Source organism: Caretta caretta, chromosome 1, assembly GCF_965140235.1.
Source record: "Caretta caretta isolate rCarCar2 chromosome 1, rCarCar1.hap1, whole genome shotgun sequence".
In the NCBI taxonomy this organism is placed as follows: domain Eukaryota; kingdom Metazoa; phylum Chordata; order Testudines; family Cheloniidae; genus Caretta; species Caretta caretta.
In genome coordinates, this window is record NC_134206.1 from 338,014,997 (window position 1) to 338,031,962 (window position 16,966).

Below are 16,966 nucleotides of genomic sequence, written 5' to 3' on the forward strand. Positions count from 1 at the left end.
TTGTCATTTTAGATAAGAGCACGCTTACTTGTATTAATATTTCATCAGACAGAATTGCTGTGTTCCCATTGATTTATTCCTGACACTGCCTGGAGTGAAATGTTTAAATTTGCTTTGAAAATCCTGGGTAACAGATTTGGCAAGCCAGCCAGGAGTGGTGGAGAAGAAGGAATAACTGATAAGTGGTTTGTTTGTTTGTTTGTTTTGTAGGAGAGGGGGACGGTGGAACAGGGCAGCTCATATAGTAGCACTGTAGAAGCCCGGGGCGGGTGACAGTGAGTGAGAGAGTAACAGGCTGGAGCAGGAAGTGTCTGCATTGAAACAACAGAAAACTGAGAGTGAGGAATCCCATAGTACAACTCAGGCTGATCACGGGAAGTGTAAGAGACAAAGATGTGCTCTCAGAGCCATGTTGGGAGAGCAGATGGGAGTAGTGGTTGCGATTCGTGGGAGTCGTAACCTAAATGGGAGGAAGATGAGTCAGAGGCAGATCTCTGCTCGTATCCTTCTCATTATGAGGATGAGAGGATTGATCCCCCTGAGCTTCCTTTTCCTTTGGACTCTTCTGGGCAGTCCTCATATAGTCCCTTGCTTGAAACACTGGAAGAGCTGCAGACATCCATGCTCATAGGCCCCAGGGTAAGGAAGATTGGTCCCCAAGGGGTAACCAAGGAGAGGAAGAATGGGTAGAGGTCAGGCCCTTTACTCCTGGCCAGGCTAGAGCCCAGGAAAATTGGTTGGCCTGTTAACCCACAGCACAGCTCTGGGATGGCCAGCAACGATAGCTGGCCCCCCTGGTCTCACTTTGGCGGATGTGACAGAAAGTCCCACTTTCCTCTCCGAGCCAGGATAAGGACTAGGGCTAGGGGTCCCCAGATGCTTTGGCCGACAGAGCCCCAATTCAAGATTTGTTGTTGCTGTCTGCACTTTCCTTGGCTTAGGTTTTCCTTTCTCCCTAAGTCGTTCTTTTCCCACTCCTCTTCTCTCTACTTCTTTTCCCTCCCGCTCCTTCTGCTCTCTCCTCCTCCTCTCCTGCTTTTTTCTTTTTGATCTTCCAGCCTGGCTGGAGTCGAAGCAGGAGACTCAGCTACTGAGAAGAATCCTTATTACTGAAGAAACAAGAAAAAAAATTTAACTAGTCAGGTCTCTGCTGCCCCCCCTACCCCCTATTAACCTTGTTGTGCCCACCTGGGGGAGAGGGAGGCATGCCCAACAGTTGGAAAACTAATGCCTTATGCATTAGATTCAATAGCTCAAGAGAAGAAAACTAGATATGTTCCAAAGTGGATAAATATATACAGGACTCAATTTGGCAACATTTTAAATGTTAGGCCACCCATCTCATGTACATCTCTCTTTACCTCTCTGGAGACGACTGTCACAATAGAAGATAACTGCCATGTAGTACTAGGGGAATTCCGAGGTAAATATGCAGGACTTTTTGTGTTCGAAGCTGCAGTGCAGTTGGCATGGCCTTATGGGCTTGCCAGCATATTGTTATTTCTGCAGCGGGTGTGCTGGTCATTTAAAACAAAACACTACTACTACTAATAGCTCTTATATAAAGACTCCATGCAACTGAGTAAACGTTACACCCACAAGTAATCCCATTGAACTCAATGTGCATATGAATTTAGCCAATCAGGTTGGGATTTTCAAAGGAGAAAGTCAATGAAACCCACTGGGAATTGGGTGGCTAAATCCCTTAGGCCCCTTTGAAAACCTCAAGTTCATGAAAAGACTTCCATTAATTTCAACAGGCTTTTGAGCAGTCTCTTAGGACAGTGGTTCTCAACCAGGGTACGCATACTCCTTGGAGTACGCAGAGGTCTTCCAGGGTGTACATCAACTCATCTGGATATTTGCCAAGTTTTACAACAGGCTACATAAAAAGCACTAGCGAAGTCAGCACAAACCAAAATTTCATACAGACAATGACTTCTTTATCCTGCTCTATACCCTGAAATGTAATTGCGATGAGTTAATTTGATAGTAGTTTGAGGGAAAGGTTATCAAGAAGGCAGGAGTGGTGGACCCGGAGGTCGGCGTTGGGAGGCTAATCAAAGCAACTGACTTTTGAGGAGGGACTTGAATTTCACAGATCAATTACAGCGCAATCTGCAGGAGATGGCAATTACAGGCTGCTACCTTGGGGTGTAGTGGTAAATGCTATTTATTTACTAAGTCATGAGAAAGAGGTTGCAGAGTACAGGTACCATGTGATTTGAAGTGTGTGTGTGATAAGTCAACGTTACACATGCTGCCATGTTCTGAAAGTGAATGTTCTAATATGATTTTTCTTAAAGCAGGTGCAGGTACAAAGAGGGGTATAATCAGCTGCCAACCTTAGGCGGAAAGGCTCCATCTTGTTAGCAGGTGTTGCTCCAGCTGGCCATCAATTAAGTGGATTTTGACAACTTCCTGAGGCAGATGACTTGCTACCCCCAACCCTGGATCTAAGGGAGATGGGAGGGCCTCTAGAGGTCAGAGGATCTAGGGTTTGGGGAAAGTAGTTCTGAAGGATCAACTCTCAGATCAGACCAGTTTCTGCAAGAGCTGCAGGGGAAAATGCTGCAATGAGCAGCTGCTTCAACCTCTAAATCCAACCTACAGAGCTTTGGCAAAGGAGTTCCCATGAGACTAGGGGTGATGGGAATGAGAATAAAGCCACACAACCGGCACTTTCCTAATGCAGCTCACCCTCTAATAGATCCAGTAGATCTGGTTGCCCTAGGCTTAAACTATCTAGCCCTAGTCAATGAATCCTCAAGATGCTCCCTCCTATGAGGCACGTATATGCTGTTATTTCTGTCAAGGCCCTGATTTTGCAAACACCTATGCTCATGAGTCATCCCAATGACCCAGTCAGACTGATCACACATGCAAGTGTTTAAAAGATTAGGATCTTCCATACTATGATGATAGATGTCTTAGAAAAACATAAGAGCAATGAACATTTACAGATGGATAAATTGATAGAGAGTGTGGTTAAGGGACTTGCCCGAGGCCACTAAGAGAGTCAGTGTTGGAAGCAGGACAAGAACTCAGAAATTAAGGGCTCCCTGTCCTGTGTTCAGGCCAGTAGATCACAAATGGCTCAATGAACTGGCAAATAATATGAATCAGAGTGAACATGTGACTTACCTTGCCTTCCTTATCACACAGCGTATGGATCTGGAAAAAGTCTTTATTCGTACAAGGAGGACGCTCTGTACATTGACTGGATCCTTCATCTGAAAAGGAAGGATGAGGAACAGAGTGGTCAATGATTTCCAAAGGGCTGAAAATCAAGGTATCCAGCCAGACTGTAAGATGGGACAGGAAAAATGCTAATTCAGGAACAAAAATAAATTCACTGGGATTTTCAAAGGAGCCTATGTGAATTAGGCACCCCAAACCCACAGAAGTCCAGTGGGTTCCTTTCACAAGCTCAGCCATTACTTGTACTGTCTGATACTCTGCTTTGGCACACACTGACCATCCATACAGTCAGACCAGCACCTAAACCTTTTTCTCTGCAATAACTGTAAACCCCAATTTGCATCAATCATGCAAGCACTATAATCAAATTCTTATCTGATAACAAATGAAAACTACTTGTCTGTCCCTTCAGAAACATTTTACTGTGCTGGGGCCAGGACTTGTTTCCACTGAAGTCAACTGCAAAATTCCCATTAACTTCAATGGGAGGAGGCACAAGTCCCTAATCAGTGTCCATACTAATGTTAGCAGTTAACATGATAGGAGACATTTCTGGCAGATAATCAGTTCTCTATACAAAATGTTGATCTATAAGAAAAAGAACTGTAGAAGCTAATTAGTCTGCAAGAGCAATGGAGCAAATGGGCAGTATCTGAGATAACATCACAGTATTGTGTGTGTATATGCATCAAATATGCTACTTATACACAGTATATGCAACAAACAAACTATTTGACTTCACTTTCATGGCCTATCCCCATGCTACCTATCATTTCTCATATGCTGACACTGATGAGGCCTCAGCTGGAGTACTCTGTCCAGTTCTGGACACCACGCTTAAGGAAAGATGTGGACAAATTGGAGAATCCAGAGGAGAGCAACAAAAATGATAAAGGGCTTAGACAACCTGACTTGTGAGGAACGGTTAAAAAAACTGGGCACATTTAGTCTTGAGAAAAGAAGACTCGGTGGGGACCTGATACCAGTCTTCAACTATGTTAAGGGCTGTTATAAATAGGAGGAGGATTGATTGTTCTCCAAGTCCACTGAAGGTAAGAGGAGAAGAAATGGGCTTAACGCCTGCAGCAAAGGGGATTCAGGTTAGATATTAGGTAAAACTGTCTAACTGTAAGGGTAGTTAAGCTCTGGAACAGGCTTCCAAGGGAGGTTGTGGAATCCCCGTCATTGAAGGTTTTTAAGAACAGATTGGACAAACACCTGTCAGGGATGGTCTAGGGTATACTTGGGCCTGCCTCAGTTCAGGGATTGGATTGGGTGACTTCCCGAGGTCCCTTCCAGCCCTTCAATTCTATGATTCTGTGCTGACTTCTGCCATCCAATCAGATCTCCCAATACAAGGAGGGGTCGACCAGGTGACTCTTTGAATAAGAGATCTCCAGGAAACACTCAGGAGCTGAAGGAAGCAGTGGGGAGCTGCAAGTGAATCAGTACTGAACGAATGCCTCAGATTGGCTTGGGGGTTACCATCATTTGGAGGAAATCTAAAACCAGTGCCATTGAAGATCTCATGGTGCTTTCTGTTGAAGCATGGGAGTTATAAAGTACCCTGGCCAAATTCCAGTGTGAGCCATTATAAGTTGCCAACATAAATTCCCTCTGCAGTTTCAGATGGGCACCATATTAATCTTCGTTTTGTGTCCCAATCTCTTCTGACTACATTTTAGCGGTGGGCAAAGTGATTCCCGTGTATGTACAGAGCTCCATAAAAGAACGCAGAGCTGATAATAATACTGAAGCAGACACATGTTCGTGTATTCTTTTTGGCTCATGCCCTGTACCTGCATAATGTGTTTCTTCACTACAGTTGGTACATTCCTTAGCTCCTTTCTCTGAGTAGGTATTTCTGGGACACACCCGGCAATTGGAAGACCCTGGCTTATCACTGAATGTACCAGGTTTGCATGGAAAGCATTCAGATGTATATGCAACTCCTGTAAAGCAAAGCACAGATTAAGCACATAAATAGGCACAAAAATAGAGAGCAGCAGTACCTGCAACTCCTGCCTACACAGTTGTTTCGGGGAAAACAGACACTGTATATAACACCACTGAACAGTCGCAAACAATCATTGCTAGTTTGAGTCCGCTGGACTTTGCTAACTGAGACTCTGGTTCTGCAATCCTTACCCAGGCCAAACTCCCATTCCCTTCAATGAGAGTTTGATCTGGATGAGCATTACCTTATAAGAAACTAAGGGCTTATCTATACTTGGAAATTTACCAACATAGCTATTCTAGAATATTACAGTAAATTTCCAAGTGTACACAAGTCCTGAGTGTTTTATAATGTAATGGACTATTTTAGAATAATAATTCTGTAACACTTCTTCAGTATTAGTCCCCACTCTGATTCTGAAATAGCTATTTTGGTACATTTCCAAGAGCAGACAAACCCAGTTATAATAAAGGTCTATGCTGTGCTGTTGCAGACAGCCTGAGTTGTTTTTTTCTTCTACAATTCCAATCTTCCCCAGCAGGCGTCACCATTTACTAATTAATTCCGTGCATCATATTTCTCAGGACACCAGTGGACTAAATATTTTCCTAGAGATTTGGAAAAGTAAAACAGAATACATGGAATAATTACTAGCAAGAAAGAAAGAAAGAAAGAAAGAAAGAAAGAAAGAAAAAGAAAGGAGGAAGGAAGGTTTACTGTGATTATGATGTCAGATGTTTTCTCCCAAAACAAAGTATATGTCCTTAAAGACAGTGGCTGGAATAAAACATCAATTATTACTGCAATGTACATTAGACAGTTTAGTTATTAGCTGATAGTGTGATATTCCATACCTTCAATTGTGATGTTTTTCACCAGAACAGGTTTCACCACTTTAGAACCCATAAGAATCCCTGTTGTTCTCCAATATAATATATTAGTCCCTGATTTCAAAGATACCTGCAACAACAAAAGAATGATATTTCGCATCATCATCTTTCGATCGACCCCTGCTCAACGTTGTTCTTTTATCTCCTAGTACGTGTCACTCATTTTCCTCACATCCTTGGAGCATTTGGGGATTCTGTAGGTCAACTGCTTTGTAAGTCATGGGCTGTAGGAGGCACAGATAGGTAAGGAAGGTGCAGCAGTGCCCTCTCTACGAAGGGCAGACGCAGGTATTATGGAGGTGCTGGAGGCAGGGCGGCTCTGGCACCTCCCTTGAAGAAGTGCACTGCAAGTTCCCCTAAGCCAACAGGAAGCAGTGCAGGGCAAAGAGTCGTGTGCCTACCCCCATCCAGCCGACTCACAGCTGGAGGTGCCCAGCACACCAGGAGTGCACAGCGTTCCCCTGGTGCTTGTGCTCAGTCATTTTTAACTCTACTCTGTTCCAGATCTAGGATCTTAATCCATCAGTTTGTTTCTACAGCCGCACAATTCACCTTTTAAAAAACAGGGTCCAATATTTTAACAAGCCACACTTTTACGTGAGTTCTGCTATATGGGTTGGGATTTTCAAAAGTTCTCAGCCTTGGCCTATCTCTGCTCCCATTTACCAAGGCCTTGATGGCACTAGAGAGTTGTGCCATTTTTGTATTGGTATGGTTGTTCCCTATGGGAAAGAGAATAAGCTACACCAGGATAAGGCACTTGTATACCAGTATAATCGCAGCCACACTCGGGCTGCACTGGTATAACTATCTTGAGACAAAATTCGCCCTCCTAACCGACAGTTAGATGGGTGCCATTTTCAAGTGCAGAACAGGCCCAAGCAGGGTTAGGGTTAGGTTAACACTGAGCACTTTTCCAAACCTCATGCTTTGTGTTTGCTTAAGGTGAGGAATTATAAAGGAGCTACTGAGCAAAGAGCCAGGGCTGGTGCTAGCCCATTGGAGGCCCTAAGCAGGAATATTTTGTGTGTCCCCGTCCCCCCCCCCCCCCCCGCGCTCCCAGCAATACTAAAATAGGCAAGTTCTTGTAAAAAAAAGTGAATAGCCCCCCCCCTCCCCACACACACACACACACCCCCCTTGAGTTGCTTGGGGCCCTAACCAATTGCTTATGCCTAGCATCAGCTCTGCAAACAGCCCAGCCAGGCTCACAGACAGGTAAACTAAAAGCTGCATTCTTGTTAGAGTCTGAACAGAAAGCACTCCAGAGTGAAACCCACCAGTGGGAGGCCTTGTCTACATTAGAAAGGGCTTGCCGCTCATGGAGCTATACCAGCAAACCCTCCTAGTGGAGACAGAGCTTATGCCAGTCCCCTGAACAAAAGGACTCTTTGGTGTCTACTCTGGAGCTTTTGCCATCACAGCTATGTCAATCAGGGGTATGATTTTTTTCACCCTCCTAACCCATATAGCTATGCCAGCAAAACATTTTGGGTAGCCCAAGCCTCAGTCTGGGGGTTGATGAGGGATGAAATTTGTTCACCACAAAGAAACTCAGGGCTAGTTTACATGCTCTGGGCACGGACTGAACATAACTCGTGCAGAAACCAATTTACTTAAATGAGTGCGGGCCCCCTACTGGGGACCTCCAATCTGATTTGAGAGGAGCTGCACATGGAGCGGTTGCACTAATTCAACTAAACTGTGTGACACAGGGGCAGAAAGGGTTATTAGCAGGCTAATTGACCCAGATTCAACCTTTAGAGACATATTAGTAGATAATGTTTGTGTTTGTGTGTGTTTACATATATACTGTTAGAGGTTAACAATGTAACCAAACAATTCCTGTCTGTCATTGTATTCTGTTAATTCAGAGATCAAAAGGAGATATTAACATTTAAATGAACTGAATGTAGTAGAAAGAATGAGGAGGACTTGTAGCACCTTAGAGACGAACAAATTTATTTGAGCAAAAGCTTTCGTTGGCTAAAACCTACTTCATCAGATGCATGTGATATCACTATCTTGATTTCTCTTTGAAGTATATAGCAAATCACCTGCAAATGGTGGGAGATAGGCAACTGCCTTATATTAATCCATGTAGCTAACTACTGGTAATGTTTAGGAAATAGGAGGTTACTTCGAAGACACTATTGTTCACCCAAGAACTGCATGCAGTCAAGAGGCCGCCCGGAAAATGTATAAAGGGCTTTTGGGACCTGATCCTTTCATCTCAAATCTGCTCATGCTTTGTCAAGGGAAGTTTGAGCCACAAGACTGAGATCTCCAGTTTCACTGATATTGAACATTGGACTGAACCTACGAACTAATGCTGAAAGAACTCTTTGCAACTCTAAAGCTCACCATCTCTGCTATGAAACTGACCTAAGAACTATATTCCTGTCTGGTTGTATAATGAGTTTTTAACCAATATTCTCTCTTTCTTTACTTTTTTAAATAAATTTTAGTTTAGTTCATAAGAATTAGCTGTAAGCATGTATTTGGGTAAGAGCTGAAATATTAATTAACTTGGTGGGTAGTGTGTCCGATCCTTTGGGATTGGTAGAACTTTTTCATATGATGAACAAGATTTTCAATAATCCTCATCATATTTGATGTGGCTGTCTGGGAGGAGGACCCAGGCTGGGTTGCTTTAAGGGAACTGTGTTTTTGGCTTCTGGGCAACCAGTAAGGTGTTATAGAAGCTGTTTTGTTGCTGGCTTGGTAAATCTAAGTATTTGGGGATTGTCTGCCCCCATTCTTTGCAGTTTGCCCTAACTGAGCAAACTCAGCCAGGCACCCCTGAGACCCCAGTCACAACTGGTTTTCAAACTGCTCAGAAAAAACAGTGGAGCCCAGCCCCTAGAAATGCACTTGAAAATAAAAGGCAAAATCCTATTCTCAAATGTGCACACACAACGCCGGTGAACTGCAGTGTCATTCACATGGCAGGGAACAATCTACTGTGCAAGTGAATGAGCAAGCGTTTTGGAAGATATGGATCACAATGAATGGGAGCGCCCTGTGGAATTTGGATTCCCATATATCTACCTGATTTCTTAAAGAGTCTGATTCAGTGAAGTCTGTGGGAAGGCCTGCATAGACTTGAACAGGCTTTGGATCAGGCCCTCAGAGCACACATCAGCTGAGAGCACACATCTCTTGCTCCTGAGAGAAGCTGTGCTCCTTTCACAGCCATTGAATTCACAGGATGTGGCCCTCCCTTTCTCACATCTCATAAGAATCGATGTTAATTTATAAACAAAAGGAAAGCGCTGTGGAGCGACACTTAGCACTTACGGAATGAAAGCCCCATTCGCCATTGTCTGTTAATTTCACCCATTTGTCAGCCGTGGAGTCCATCTCTTTACACTGATCATTTTGAATCTGTCAATTAAAAACAGTGGTCACAATCAGATATCTGGTTAAGTGTCTTAGTCAGGACACACCGCAGAAGGATACCTGTAGACTAAAGGCAGTGTGATTCTGCTCTCTGTCCCCCTCTCACTGCATTCAGGACAGGGGCTATGTTACTTGTTGCAAAGGACATCCAGAAAATACATGCAAAATCACTAGCAGTCTAAGAGAGGGCTTCCAAATATAGTGCTAAATTCCCCTCTCTGCCTGAGGAGAAGGGATTGAAACAGGGATGGACCACCTCTCAGCTGAGTGCCTTAGCCACTGAGCTAAAAGTATGGAAGAGGGTCTCCGTCTCATGCTGCTGCTTTGTGTAGACCTAGGTGGCCTCTGAGCAGGCCTAACAGTTCGCATCACACTATGGGATACTCTGATGTGGGTCTCTCTCCAGCTCACCTATTGAAGTTGTTCCACTTTAACTGAATAATTAAATACCAACTTAGAAAGTGCAAGAATCCCCCAATAGCCCAGCTGTTAAAACACTTATCTGAGAAGCAGCAAATCCCTGTTCCAATCTCTTCTCAGGCAGAGCGGGATTTGAACCTGGGGTCTTCCACCTCCCCAGGGAATACCCTCTGGAGCAGTGGTTCTCAAAGCCAGTCCACCGCTTGTTCAGGGAAAGCCCCTGGCGGGCTGGGGCAGTTTCTTTACCTGCCGTGTCCGCAGGTTCGGCCGATCGCAGCTCCCACTGGCTGCGGTTCGCCGGTCCAAGCCAATGGGTGATGCGGGAAGGGTGGCCAGCACATCCCTTGGCCCACGCCGCTTCCCGCAGCCCCCATTGGCCTGGAGCAGCAAACCGCGGCCAGTGGGAGCCACGATCGGCCAAACCTGAGGACGCGGCAGGTAAACAAACCGGTCCGACACACCAGGGGCTTTCCCTGAACAAGCAGCGGACTGGCTTTGAGAACCACTGGTCTAGAGCACCTCCTAGTGCTGCTATTTTAGGTAGAGATAGGTGCCTCTGAGCATACCTGTCAGATTAGGCTCCATGGGTGAGTTAAGGGGAGGAAAACCTATTTTTCCCTGGTTTGTGGATCAAACTGAGGCTTCGGTAGGTGACAGGCGTCCAGATGCCTAGAGTGGGGCAGCAGTGCATGTGCCCAGAGGCACAGACTTGGACACCGAGGGAACTTTTACTGTAAACAAACAGGTGCTGAGTGAGTTTAGGCACCCACAGGCTAGGGTGGCAGCTGAGCAGGGATTTTGCCTAAAACTGGGCACCTAAAACTGGGGGTTAGGCGCCTAAGTACCCTTGTGGAGCTGTGTCATTGTCGCTCTATGCCTCAGTTTCCCATCTTTAAAGTGGGGTTAATGGGGCTGCCCTATCTCACAGGGTTGTGGGGAGTTTAAATATGTGAAAAGATTATGAGGTATTCAGATACCATGGGGGCCATATAAATATCTAAGACAGATAGATTCTATACCTAAATTATAGGGGGATGCTGATGTAATGATGAAAAATATTTAATCAACAATGTATTCTGGGGAAAAGTGCATTCTTAAAGCCCCTGAAGTACAGAGCATCAGGATGAAAATCTGGCTGCCAAGTTACAATTATTTGGTTAATGGCTTTTAAAATGACAGCCTGCTAATTGATACATATAAAGGGAACGACAAATGTAAGGAGGTGACCAACCATCAGCGCTATGTTGATAAGAGCAAATAATATGTGGGAAGCAGCTTTCAGACCTAGTGCTCCAATAAACAACATTTTTGCTCCTCTGCATGAGAAAATCAATCACTAGTCAGTCAAGAAACCACAGGGAGGATCATATTCTGCTACATGCATCTGGCAGTAAAAGCACATTTTGCTGCTTACTTCTTATGAATCAGACAGGACATATGATAAAAAGCGAAAGAGGTTTAATAATACAGTATGCACTTTCTATTATCACAGTGCAGTAGATTTTATGAAAGTAACAGGCACAGCAATAAAGGGCCTCGGGCATCGAAATCAAGCTATTTTTTGTCTTCCTCTCTTATCTCTTACATAGAGGCTTTCATCCCAGCATCTCAAAATACCGTAAAAACATTAGTTAAGGCCTAGCACCGCTGTGAAATAGCATGACAGTGCTTTGCAGATGGCAATGACTCACCCGCCAGAGACAGCAAGAGAAAGTCGGTGACGGAGGAGATGGACAATTTCCAGCACACTCAGAGAAGCAGTCGTGATAGCCTGTATCCGCAAAAAGAAAAGGAGTACTTGTGGCACCTTAGAGACCAACAAATTTATTTGAGCATAAGCTTTCGTGAGCTGTAGCTCTCTTACAGCTCACGAAAGCTTATGCTCAAATAAATTTGTTGGTCTCTAAGGTGCCACAAGTACTCCTTTTCTTTATTCTGAGCTGCCATCTCTCTCTGTTTTAAGTCCTCATTTGCCCCCTTCTCAACATTCAGCAGCAAATGTAACATTGACAGGCAAAGCGAGATAGCTCAGGCTAGAATCTTTCAAAGCACAGAAATGATTTATAAATCCCATTGAAAATCAATGGGATCTGCACTCCTAAGTCTTTTTATCATTATTATTTGGATAGGAGCCCCAGTCATGGACCAGGTCCCCACTGTGCTAGGTGATGTACAAACACAGAACAAAAAGATGATCCCTGCCCCAAGGAGCTTAGAATAGCAATGTTGGTCACCATGATAGGCAGTGGTCTCTGTAATTTGTCAAGTTTGTCAAGTTTTTTGTGGGCGTCACAAGGAGAGTTTTAAAGGAGGGATTTGAAGGTGGATAATGAGGTAGCTTTGTGGATGGTTACAGGAAGGAACAACTCTCAAGTATGAGAGGAAGCTTGAGAGAAAGCACACAAGGCGCTTGTCTGAGGAAGTACCAAGTGGGCAGTGAAAGCTGCATGGAACTTTTTTGAAAATCCCAATCTTAAACCTCAGAAACAGCTCACTTTTCATCCATCTCTCTGCATGGTAGTGACACAGACCGATCCGTTCCCAAAAATGGAGACCAAGATTTCCAAAAGTGGCTAGTGATTTTGGGTTTTGAGTGCCCAACTTGAGACTCAGAAAGCACGTTCATAGTACTTTCTGAAAATCAGACCCCTTAAAGGTGTCTCAGATCAGACACCCAAAAATGGAGACATCCAAAATCACTAACCATTTCTGAAACTTTTGGATTAAGCTGCCACCTGTATGACACTGAGATTCTCATTCCCAGAATGTCGTAAGGATATTCACATATTTAGAGTCCCACACGACTCTCTGTGTAAACAATGCTGGCCAAACTAGATTATATTTTTTCAAGTTAAAGGGAATCTGGACAAGAGTTCATCAGCAATTTTTCAACACATTTTTTTGGGGGCGGGATGGGGTGTCAAAAAAGGCTATTTGTTGAAACCTAAACTATTGGCACAGGAGGGTCAGATTTGACGGATTTCCTGGCTTGAAAACAACATTGAGGAAAAAAGTTTCAAAACTGTTTCATTTCAATATTTTCAAAACTGACCCATATTTCTGGTTCTATACAACTTTTCGTTTTGAAATTTCAGCTGATCAGACTAAAGAAAAGGTTAAAGGAAAAAGGGCTAAATTGAAACAAGACATTTGAATTGTTCTGAACCAAAAAAAAAAAAAGTTTCAGTTTTTCGGTTTGTGACTATTTTCAAGATTCTGACTTTTCATCCTGATTTGAGACAGGACAAAATTTTGATCTCTCGAAAGCATTCGCGGGATGGGAAAACCATTTCTCGCCAGCTCTACTCTAGACCCAAACTTAAGAGCCTTCCTCATGCCTCATGGTGTCCTCCACACAGAGTGACCTTGCACGCATCACGCATGCAGTGTGACCTAGCACATATGGGGCCATTTTGTTATAAAATATTATCTCCTCCATGCGCATTTGGAGATCAGATGGAATCATCCCATGGGCATAGCTGGTCCTGGGACATGCAATGAATGCCTTGCATACACAGATGGCACGCTGCTGATAGCACTGTGCAAACTGTAGACCAGAGGTGGGCAAACTACGGCCCGTGGGCCACATCTGGCCCGCAGGACTCTCCTGCCTGGCCCCTGAGCTCCCGGCCGGGGAGGCTCACCCCCGGCCCCTTCCCTGCTGTCCCCCTCCCCCGCAGCCTCAGCTCACTGCGCCACCAGTGCTCTGGCCCGCCGGTCCTGCCGGGCAGTGCAGCGGCATGGCTGGTTCCAGCATGGTAAGGGGGCGGGGAGTGGGGGATTCCGGGGGGCAGTCAGGGGACAGGGAGATGGGGGGGTTGGATTGGCATGGGAGTCCCAGGGGGCCTGTCAGGGGGCGGGGGTGTGGATAGGGGTCGGGGCAGTCAGGGGACAAGGAGCAGGGTGAGTTGGATGGGTCTGGGATTCTGGGGGGGACAATCAGGGAGCAGGGGGCGGTTGGATAGGTGTGGGAGTCCCGGGGGGCCTGTCAGGGGGCAGGGGTGTGGTAGGGGTCAGGGCAGTCAGAGGACAGGGAGCAGGGGGTGTTGGATAGGGGGTGGGGTCCCGGGGGGAGGTTAGGGCTGGGGAATCCCGGGAGGGGGCAGTCAGAGGACAAGGAGCAGGGTGTGTTGGATGGGTCGGGGATTCTGAGGGGGGGGGCAGTCAGGGGATGGGAAGTGGAAAGGGGCTGATAGGGAGCGGGGGCCGGGCTGTTTGGGGAGGCACAGCCTTCCCTACCCGGCCCTCCATACAGTTTTGCAACCCTGATGTGGCCCTTGGGCCAAAAAGTTTGCCCAGCCCTGCTGTAGACAACCTGGCTATGAAAGTGACTAGAAATGATGGTGACTTTCAATGGGTTTTGTGGTCCTAGCTCCTTTAGGCACTTATGAAGACCCTACCGTACAGTGAAAGCAAGCAGTTTAGTCTTGTTGTCAAAGCTGAATGAAATGCAGAAAGTAGACAGGCAGCATAAATGGTAGAGGGGAAATGAGATTTTAAAAATTTGTTCAGATTTAATAAGCTAAAGAGACATTAATAACTTGGTGAGGAGAAAACTAAGCTGATTCCAAAATAGGTCTTTATCTGTAACACATCTCTTTACTCTGAGGTTAGATTCAGTGTATAAAAGCCTTACAAAAAACTCAAAGAAGATGTTGTTGTCAATATACTGGTATTCAAAGAAGACAGAACCAGATTTCTTCAGATGTACAGCATAGATTAGAGAAACAGTGCAGTCATCTCTATTGGACTCTATGTAATTCCCATGAGGAGTCCACGAAGAGCTGGATAAAGATAAACAAAACAAGGCTTATTTTAGATCACAGGAACCCAGAAGACATTTATAACATTTCTATTTAAAATATATTGCTCAGTAAAGGACACAGGACCCCACTGTAGCTAGAGTCACTCCCTGACCCTTTCACACCCATTTCTCACATCTTTTTCACACAAAGGATTATGTGCTCTGTCAAAATTTACCTTTTTGCACATCAAAATTGTGAATGGGGGCAAATGTATGTTGTTTCCTGGAAACTTCTAATGCATCCACATCAGGAAGGCTTGTCTAGGATACAGAGGGCCATATCCTTAAGAATAGCCCTTCTGCAATCAGCACTGATCATGCCGGGTGTAACAGTAGTTTTAAGCCACCTTTACTCCTCCTTGATCCCAGAGCCACTCAGGTACAAGTTAAAACAGCTCAAGGCTGCTCCAAGTTTCACTGGCTGCTAATATTGAATCTATTTCCCTAAGTTAAGTATCCTCACACCTTCTTGTCAACTGTCTAAATGGGCCATCCTGATTATCACTACAGAAGTGTTTTTCTCCTGCTGATAATAGCTCATCTTAATTAATTAGCCTCTTACACTTTGTATGGCAACTTCCAACTTATCTGTATGTATATATATCTCTTCTTACTATATGTTCCATTCTATACATCCGATGAAGTGGGCTGTAGCCCACGAAAGCTTATGCTCTAATAAATTTGTTAGTCTCTAAGGTGCCACAAGTACTCCTGTTCTTTTGGCTGCTAATGACATCTCGGAGGCCATTATGACAGCAGGGGATTGGCTGAAAGTAGTGGCTCGCTAGCCACTCCTGTCATGCTACTCCACTGGTCCTATGGCACCCGAGGAGTCCTCCAGCGCAGAGGAAGGCTTAGGTAGATGATGAAACTGACTTTGTGCCAGTGGACCAGCAGGGTCAAATAGGGCCCATTTTATTTATCCTTTATTCTCAACAATTCAATATCCCTGAAGTCTGCTTCTTGGCAACGTGCAGAGATTGCTTTTACTGCACAATGTACTTTTCTGTACTTACACAGCACAGCATGTTCAATTGTCCCCTCCGTTAACCAGCTGGTGGCATCATCAAACTCCGAGAGCTTTCACTAACACATAACCTGCATTCCATTCTGAGGGGCGTAGTCTACCCGTCGCTGTTTTCTGTCAACACCAGCTATATGTTACTATGCTACTGGAGCAACTGGTTCCCACAGCAAACTATGGGCTTGATCCAAAGCCCAGTGAAATCCATGAGAGTCAAACCAACCCCTTCACCAGTGTGGCCACAGGCCAACCCATAAGCCTCTTACTTGTCACAGCTCTCTGCTTTATTCTCAGCTGATTCGACAGCAGTGTCCATGAAAGTTGCCACATTGGAGAATCCTGCTGGCAGGTCATCCCATTCATCAAACTTGATCCCACTGCCCAAAGAATATGTCCCCTCGGCACACTTACTGCACACTTGATTTTTCATTTCTAGGTATTCACCAGAAGCACATGAAAACGCTGCGAAGACAATCATTTACAACTGATTAATGGTAAAGGCAATTAGCAGCATCGGTGAGCTGTCAATAAAGAAACCAGTCACAAAACTCCCACCCATGAAAATCAGGAACACGATGAATCAGCTCAGAAAACCACTGTAAAAATCGAGGTTTCAGAGTAACAGCCGTGTTAGTCTGTATTCGCAAAAAGAAAAGGAGTACTTGTGGCACCTTAGAGACTAACCAATTTATTTGAGCATAAGCTTTCGTGAGCTACAACTCACTTCAAAGTGAGCTGTAGCTCACGAAAGCTTATGCTCAAATAAATTGGTTAGTCTCTAAGGTGCCACAAGTACTCCTTTTCTTTTAGTGTAAATCAAGTAACTTGCCTAAGGTGACAATAGAAATGGCTGAGCCAGGAATTGAACCCATGATTCCTGAGTCCCAGCCCAGTGCTCTGTCCACTACACATCCTTCCACCATCACTTTTTCCTCTCATGATTTAATATCCCAGAATCCTTTTTCAGTGAAACAAATAAATATACGCTGTCATTAATAATCTGTTATTGGGTGTTTTTAAGTTAATAGTTCCAGTATGGCTAATGTATGCATGTATAGCTAAATATGGACAATTTGAACACAAGAACAGCCATATTCAGTCAGACCAAAGGTCCATCTAGCCCAGCAACTTGTCTTCTGACAGTGGCCAATGCCAGGTGCTTCAGAGGTGGAACAAGCGAGCTCAGTGGTACCCCAGTACATCAGGTGGCACCCCAGAATGGGGGCAACCCGTCACAATCATACCTTATTTGCATTTTAAAGAATATC

The 16,966-nt window shown here is 44.8% G+C and overlaps 1 protein-coding gene across 1 annotated transcript in view; it reads right to left on the reverse strand.

Annotated features, from left to right (window-relative positions):
* The window catches only part of ELAPOR2 (endosome-lysosome associated apoptosis and autophagy regulator family member 2), a 139,007-nt gene that overhangs the window by 39,936 nt on the left and 82,105 nt on the right, over positions 1-16,966 (reverse strand). The window contains exons 3-8 of the mRNA XM_048836524.2: positions 15,965-16,160; positions 14,507-14,654; positions 9,349-9,435; positions 6,013-6,118; positions 5,001-5,153; positions 3,145-3,233 (exon numbers count right to left, since the gene is read on the reverse strand). Of these exons, the coding sequence (XP_048692481.2) occupies positions 3,145-3,233; positions 5,001-5,153; positions 6,013-6,118; positions 9,349-9,435; positions 14,507-14,654; positions 15,965-16,160 (779 nt within the window). The remainder of the gene's footprint in view (positions 1-3,144; positions 3,234-5,000; positions 5,154-6,012; positions 6,119-9,348; positions 9,436-14,506; positions 14,655-15,964; positions 16,161-16,966) is intronic.